This window comes from Bacillus rossius, chromosome 17 (assembly GCF_032445375.1).
Source record: "Bacillus rossius redtenbacheri isolate Brsri chromosome 17, Brsri_v3, whole genome shotgun sequence".
NCBI classification, from domain to species: Eukaryota; Metazoa; Arthropoda; class Insecta; order Phasmatodea; family Bacillidae; genus Bacillus; species Bacillus rossius.
In genome coordinates this window covers 39,508,594-39,516,649 of record NC_086344.1, presented here as the reverse complement: position 1 = coordinate 39,516,649, position 8,056 = coordinate 39,508,594, and the positions used below count along the sequence as shown (strand labels likewise).

Below are 8,056 nucleotides of genomic sequence, written 5' to 3'. Positions count from 1 at the left end.
TTTTGTCTGTATCGCCCACCATTATCGGTGATACTCTACAATTGTAAATGCTTGTACACTGAATGCCCCTTGTCACTGGAGCTCAGGCTACTCATGTCCTGAAGGACTGCAAGCCAATGAAAACAACCAGAAGATCGTATTACACAATCACGTGCTATCAAGAGAGAGAGAGAGAGAGAGAATAGTGGCGGCAGCCAGTGAACACTTGATACAGTGAAACCTCACTAAACATAAGAAACTCTTATTAATAACAAAGTGTTTTCACAGTCTCTAGAAACTACATATGATTTTTAGTGCTAAGTAAGATGTTTGAACTCTAAAAGTATGGTTATAATGTAATAAAACAAAATTTGTTATTATTCCAAGGGTAAACCGTTAAATGTAATAAAGGATGGTTAATAAAAAATTTACTGGAGTAATGTAAAGAATCCATGCTTCAGCTCACTGGATGTTGGAGAAGATTGCTTGGAGATTTTGTTCTTAGAAAATTATGGTGGTAGGACATTTTTTTCAGGTAATTTGAAAACCTTTGCTTTATCCTTCTCTTACATCCTTTTCATTGTGATACAGTAGAAAATTATTATTTTTTGAGCCACAAGGGTAGCCATCCTAAAATTATATTTTACAATCCCTAAAAAGGAGTACATTTTGTGTAATATAAAATTGCAAGTTTTAAATTTATTTAAATTTGATTTAGAAATCATACAAATTTTGTGTTTATATTTTGTAATAGTTTAGTTAGTGCAAACCTCGTTATTGCAAAGTGACAAAATTAAGGTCCCTTCGGGTTCGTATAATAGAGGTTTGATTGTAGTGATGTAAATTAGGTGCTCAATTGTGGATTCTGACCTGGCACCAAGGAAATAATGTAAATTTTGAAATTCTCTAGAGATAGTTCCATATATGGTGGTGGCAAAGGGGTAGGGGGTAAAGCAGAGTTTTAATGTTGAAGGAACACCACACCTAGTCTCCAGAGATGAAAATTTCTAAACCAAACGAAAAATCCAGAATGGAACCAGAGACATCTGGCCTACGGGTCAAGCCCCGAGACCCCCGTGTTTCCCAGTTGCTTGGAAAGAAAAACTGCAGCATTAAATGAAAAAAATATATATATATATATTTATAAAAGTGCAGTATGTACATACATACGTGACGTGATGAAATACATTTTGCACGAAAATCCTAATTGGCCGGAGAGAAGAAAAAACATAATTGTGTTCCTAAGCCAAATAGATAAGTACATTACGAAACTTTGCGTACAGCAAATGCACAAAGTAGTAAAAAAAAAAAAAAAAAAAAAATCGTGCATACTTGTTCATTCTTTGAAACTGAATAATTTCCTGTTTGAAAGTGCAAAAAAAAAAAAGTTACGATGAAGATAACCTAACTAAAGGTACGCAGCAGTAGTAACGGCGGCGAGTCTCGTCCGGCTACGCCACGGGCTCCGGGGGCCGCGTGTACCGGATGAGCGTCTCCGGGGAGCGCAGCAGGAACACCAGCTGGGCGTACAGGTACTCCTCCAGCGCCAGGTTCTCAAACTCCCGCGCCAGGTACATGCTGACGCACAGCTGCCGGGGCACAGAGCAACACACGCCGCCACTCGCCGGTGCGATCCCCGGCTCGCAAGTGCCTCTCATCCCACCACCGACGAGCCAGGCCCTTATCCATTCACAACATTCCACTCAATGAAATCACCTAACAATTACAGGGACAGTGAGAGATCTTCAATCCGGCACAACTGGCACTGCAGGATCAGCAGGGACGAGACTAGGCTACATGGTGAACGTGACACCGAAATGCGAGTTAAACCATTTAGCAGTAAAATGTAGTATAAAAAAACATTCAATCGAACACCAATTTGAAAAATACTTGACTCAAACCACAAAAATTTCACTATTGTAAATTCATTGGATGTAATTATTATTTAGCAAATTGTACGTTTGCAGACGCGGGACCCGATGCCAGATGTCCTCTATTCTGTCTCTTCTGCAAGCCCTCAAATTGTGCAATGAGAAATCAGATAAACCAAGTGTAAACACAGTCGTAAAACTCTGATAGCTGCAGCAGTGAGATGAAGCGCTTACAACTTGCAGGCACACCCACCAGCTATCTTATTTTGACATAGAATAAAGGACAAACAAAAAATACGCTATAAAGTTAACTTGAAATACCAGATTCTACAAAACACATTTACATAGTAATAAAATAATCCATTCACTATTTGAATAATTATTACAGAGTTCTAAAAACAAATTAATATTTAATTTTATCTTTACAGCACACCTTATAATCTGAACTGGTTTTTACCGATATTATTGTACCATGTATGAATCCTAACTAAATGCACCACAAACACAATATTTATGAAGTGCTATTTAGTTTCTTAGTTCCGTAGTGGACCGTCACCAGTAGGCCCTCTCTAGCGACAGCCCCCCGAGTGGACCGTCATCAGTAGGCCCTCTCTAGCGACAGCCCCCCGAGTGGACCGTCACCAGTAGGCCCTCTCTAGCGACAGCCCCCCGAGTGGACCGTCACCAGTAGGCCCTCTCTAGCGACAGCCCCCCGAGTGGACCGTCAGCAGTAGGCCCCCTCTAGCGACAGCCCCCCCCGAGTGGACCGTCACCAGTAGGCCCCCTCTAGCGACAGTCCCCCCCCGAGTGGACCGTCAGCAGTAGTCCCCCTCTAGCGACAGCCCCCCGAGTGGACCGTCAGCAGTAGTCCCCCTCTAGCGACAGCCCCCCCCGAGTGGACCGTCAGCAGTAGGCCCTCTCTAGCGACAGCCCCCCGAGTGGACCGTCACCAGTAGGCCCTCTCTAGCGACAGCCCCCCGAGTAGACCGTCAGCAGTAGGCCCCCTCTAGCGACAGCCCCCCCGAGTGGACCGTCACCAGTAGGCCCCCTCTAGCGACAGCCCCCCGAGTGGACCGTCAGCAGTAGTCCCCCTCTAGCGACAGCCCCCCCGAGTGGACCGTCAGCAGTAGTCCCCCTCTAGCGACAGCCCCCCCGAGTGGACCGTCACCAGTAGGCCCCCTCTAGCGACAGCCCCCCGAGTGGACCGTCAGCAGTAGGCCCTCTCTAGCGACAGCCCCCCGAGTGGACCGTCAGCAGTAGGCCCTCTCTAGCGACAGCCCCCCGAGTGGACCGTCACCAGTAGGCCCTCTCTAGCGACAGCCCCCCCGAGTGGACCGTCACCAGTAGGCCCCCTCTAGCGACAGCATCAGTGTTACCTGCATGATGCGGTCCACGTAGGGCAGCTCCTCGAACATGACGGCGTCGACGGTACTGATGAACTTAGTGCGTACGACCATCGCGACCACGTACACGAACGTCACGTACAGTGTGATCACCCTGCCCACAGAGCACACAACTCAAATAGCATGGTACAGTTGAGCTGGACTTCCCATCATTCGTTCTGCCCGTCCATCAATCATGTGACTGGCAGCCAATCAGATGGCCCGAACATTTCCATCCATCCGCTAGCCAATACCTTACCAAGCTTTAACTTTTGACGAATGGATGGCTGAAATTATTCCTCAAAACTACTTTAAAGGCATTGCTTTAATTTTAAAAGTATTTTTAGCTCTAGCTGTTTTCCGTATTATGTTTTTATATTTAATTTGCTTTGGAACATATTTTAAAGTTTGATATTTGAAACAAAAATTGTCCAAGACATAAGAATGTAATTAGTATCCTTTCTAAAATATATTTAAATAAATATTATAGAAAACAATATATTAGAGTCATGGTTTAAAGATTTACGTACATAATCATTAAACCAATAAACCTTTACAAGAGATATTTTCTGAAAAATTTAATACTTATAGTCAATTGGCAGCATCCATGTGAATAAATATTATGACGGATGTGCGGATCATTGTAAATAACTCGGCTTGATGGACAGATAGCAAACAATGGATCATGGAGTGCCCACCATTAAGGGCAATATTTTATGGTTTTTTTTATTTTAAGCCAAATTCATTTTAAAAGAAGAGATTTTAGTGTTACTGTTTTTATTTTTTTCTGTGAATTATTTATTCATAGAGATAGCATATTATTCAACCAATATAACACATAAATGTTCCCTTTATATATTTCACCAAAACGGTATCATTATTATTGATACATGATGCAATTTCACAGTATTAAAATTTGTAATTAACATGTCTATCCACCCGGAACAATAAAAACTCACCTAGTATTTATGTGTTTGAAAAATGTGCCACTGTCATAATGTAAAAGGAGTAGTTTTTAAATATATAAATATATATAAGTTAAATTAAAAATAAAATGAAATGACATTTTCTACAATGCACACAATGTACCATCTATTAAGTAAGGAAACTAAAAGTGTCTTCAGAGATAATTTCCACGTGATTCATGTGGACAGCCACCAACTACTGATATTTAACGTGCCACTAGAAACTGAAGTGAGGAGTCGAAATGCAAGCAAGCAAAAAGCTGCTGGAAATTTAAGTTTCCGTGACTTCCATCACGGTTCATTTTTATTCCAGGACTTTATCGGGACGTGGGTGGCCTACACAAGACACCCTGCTGAAGGAACAGGCACGGAGCCATGGGGGGAGCAGTGGGGGTGAAAACCCCTCCAGAGCCACAATATTTTATTTGTAATTTATATTGGAGAGTATAATAATGTTTACTTAAATTCACGTGTTGAACTTTTAAAAAGTTTCCAAGACCTATCTCTGACTTGTGTGCAACGGCATCCTTTACTCTTACCACAGCCGTCCTGAGCCGCCCCTGGCTCAAGGAATTATTATTCTTTTATCGGAGTCGTCTTCAACAAAAAACACAATTGTATGCGTAAGTGGGTATTTCAAACAGTATTTTCGTACAGACTGTAATATCTCATTACAATCCCAAGCATTAGTTTTTTTAAATGATAGTGAACTAACCTTAAAAAAAGATAGTATGAATAAATACCAGTGCCAAATGGTTCAAATTAATGTTCAGCGTGTCCAGGGGCACAAATCTGTACGATTCGCAAGGAAGGCCGCGTGGCCAGAGAGTTTTGCGCGGGAGCTCAACCGACACGAGTCATCTCTGGTTGGCTGCTGGTATGTTGTACACAGGGCCGGTGCAAGGTCAATTGGCGCCCTAGGCAAAAAACCTTAATCCCCCCCGCCCCCCCCGCCGGGACACCCCAAAAAAAAATTTCCTTTCCTCAAATTACATCACGTAATCCTAAGATTTTGTCAACAATCGAATGTAAGCAGGCTTGTGTGTTTTTTTTTTTACTTTTTAACTTATTACAAATCATAAACAGGTCACCGTGAACTTTAAATAATTACTTTTATCAATATAAACATTCCAAACTGTTACATAAAATCTATTTTCATCTAGTTTCAATAATCGTTAGACATGTTATATCAGTTGTTGTGTGTCGTGCTGCGCCGCCCCCAGCTACTTGGCGCCCCGGGCGGTTGCCTGGTTCGCCTGTGTGGACGCGCCGGCCCTGGTTGTACACTGCCCGTATTTTGGCCTAGTTGCGTGCAATGAGCAGAAGCTCCCAGGGGGGTCCGCGGAGGCTCACCCCTTGTCGGAGATGAGCTTGGACAGCGAGAGGGGCATCATCTTCTCGTTGAAGGTGTAGACGGGCAGGAACCAGCAGTCGGAGCGGAAGTCCGGCAGCTGCTGCAGCAGGGTGGGCCGCGGGTCGCTGCAGTTGGGCTCCCTGATCTCCCACCAGTCCTGCTGCGTGGCGGCGTCCAGGTACAGGCGCAGCTCCAGGTCCCGGTACGTGTCCTCCTCGCTCTCCGCTGCGCACGCGCGCACTCGCCCGTCACGCTCCACCTCCGTCTCTACTGTTCCCGAGCCACGACGCTTCCCTGTCTCTCTATCTGTCTGTCTCTCTCTGTCTCTCTCTGTTTCTGTCTCTCTCTATCTGTATCTCTCTCTGTCTCTCTCTCTGTCTCTCTCTCTGTCTATCTCTCTGTCTCTCTCTCTATCTCTCTGTCTGTCTCGACTCACCAAAAACGAAGGATGAAAAAACGTGATACAGAAATTCAAGTCATTGTGAAACACCAAATAAATTCACCACTCCTACAGTGAGATGACTGACAAAACCCCCCCCCCCCCCCCCCCCCCCCCCCCATCAAAACTACAAATGTGAAAAAACACGACGATGTCGTCGACCGGGGCTTCGCCCCAACGGCCCGGTACAACTCCGCTCCCTTCCCGACCCTTGCTCATCCTTCCTGGCAACTGTACCGCCGCGGTACGGGAGTACAGTGCCACGGCTCAGGAAGATACCTGGTCATGCATTGCCACGTACCCCCTATGTTAAGTGCTGTATGTCCTTCTTTTTATCCCCAAGTGCATGTGTTTCAGCAGACTGGCTTAAAGCGACTTGTTGTGTTAACATAGTTTGGACAAAGACAAGAGCCGTAGTTATATCATGCCTGTCATTTTATTATTTTATTTCTATTAATTAGTTGCTTGCAAAATTAAGGTTTTTGAAGTGAAAAATTATTCAGCTGCGTTGAGCGATTTTTGGTAGGGGCAAAACTTATGGGTTCACGTCAGTGACATGCTAGTGACGTGTTGCGTCAGACTGGCGACGCGTAGCGGCCTGTTTACATGTATACGCATATGTACACTAGTACATTGTATATACTTGACTGTATCATGTGCATGTTGGACTCTCTTTTGGATGGGTAAAATCTTGTGAGTTCGCGTCACCGACATGCAGTAGTAGCAGTACGTGAAGTTAATTTGACCATGTGAATACACGACCTAGATCTGACTTAACTGGTAAGTCATAGCTAGGTAATGAATTTTTACGTAATTTTTACATACCACTGACATCTGTTGTGACTAAAAAAATGATGTAAGGATAAATTATATCATGCTGACATTGTACTGATACAATACCAAAATCATTTTCTTACGTACATTTGACGTAGAAATGATGTCATATCACACATTTAGAAACAAAGTTTTAAGTTTTCACCACTTCTGTCGACAGTCCCCAATGACTTCTCCGTCATGCCCAGGGTTTTTTTGTCTTAGAGACGTACGAGACTGTAAAATCCAGATAAAAAACGACACAATTAAAGACGATGCACTCGCAGACAACTCGATTGGCAGCAAGCGTGCGCGATGGCACGAATCACCGCCACGACGGTTCAACAACAACTTTTGCTTCGTTGCACCGGAAGCTGCAGGGCTGCCCACCTCGGCAGGCCAGCCTACTTGAGAAACTTGGCGATGCTGGCGAGCACTGTACACTAAATTAACACACAATATTTACGAGTCCGAACGCCAAGTGAGGGTACTCACCGCCGGGCATGAGGTACTGCACGGGGTAGGCGGTGTCCTGGTTGGTGACCTCCAGGAACTTGGGCAGCATGGAGGTGAGCAGGAGCGGGGTGGAGACGTCGTAGGACAGCAGGCGGACGAGCGCCCGCCTGCTCGCGCTGTCGTCGCTGCGCAGCGTCCAGAAGCGCATGCCCTTGCTCTTGCCCGTGTGGGACTGCTCCTTGCTGTCTCGCGACACCAGCCACGACACCAGGAACCGGAGCTCCTCGTCTGGCGCACACAGGCCCCCACATCATCCTGTGGGCCCCGTTGCTACAAGTCATGATGCCCCCACCCACCCTTTTTTTCTAACAAAGATAAAAAAAAGTTTTTTTTCCCCTTTATGTACATTGTTTCAGTTATATATATATTTTTAACCTTTTCACAATTATTTTCAAAACACATTAAAACTAGTTGAAGTCAGTGTTTCGATTTTCAACGTAAAATTTATTTCGAATAATGGCAAATAAATGAGCGTAAAGTGTTCTGCACTGTCGACACGGTGTCACGTCAATCGGTGGTGGTTTTTTTAACTCACAGTTGTATAGATTCAAGACACGTTCTGTACGCACAGCATATTCCGAATGATATTACTCTGGTGTAACATTTCATCGGTAACTAAATTTAGGCCTTACTGTTTAATTGTTTTCTATGATTTATTTAAAATTGTCTACTTTTTTTGTTTTCAGTTTTTTTTGTTTCCCTTCCGTCGCAGGCCCCCTAGACCCATGGGCCCCGTT

At 44.3% G+C, this 8,056-nt stretch overlaps 1 protein-coding gene across 1 annotated transcript in view; it reads right to left on the bottom strand.

Annotated features, from left to right (window-relative positions):
- Window positions 1–1,289: 1,289 nt before the first annotated feature.
- LOC134540665 (piezo-type mechanosensitive ion channel component-like) overlaps window positions 1,290–8,056 on the bottom strand; it is a 67,962-nt gene continuing 61,195 nt past the window's right edge. Inside the window, exons 38-41 of the mRNA XM_063383536.1 lie at window positions 7,299–7,547; window positions 5,551–5,776; window positions 3,227–3,347; window positions 1,290–1,568 (exon numbers count right to left, since the gene is read on the bottom strand). Coding sequence (XP_063239606.1) covers window positions 1,431–1,568; window positions 3,227–3,347; window positions 5,551–5,776; window positions 7,299–7,547 — 734 coding nt within the window. The 3' untranslated portion in view covers window positions 1,290–1,430. The remainder of the gene's footprint in view (window positions 1,569–3,226; window positions 3,348–5,550; window positions 5,777–7,298; window positions 7,548–8,056) is intronic.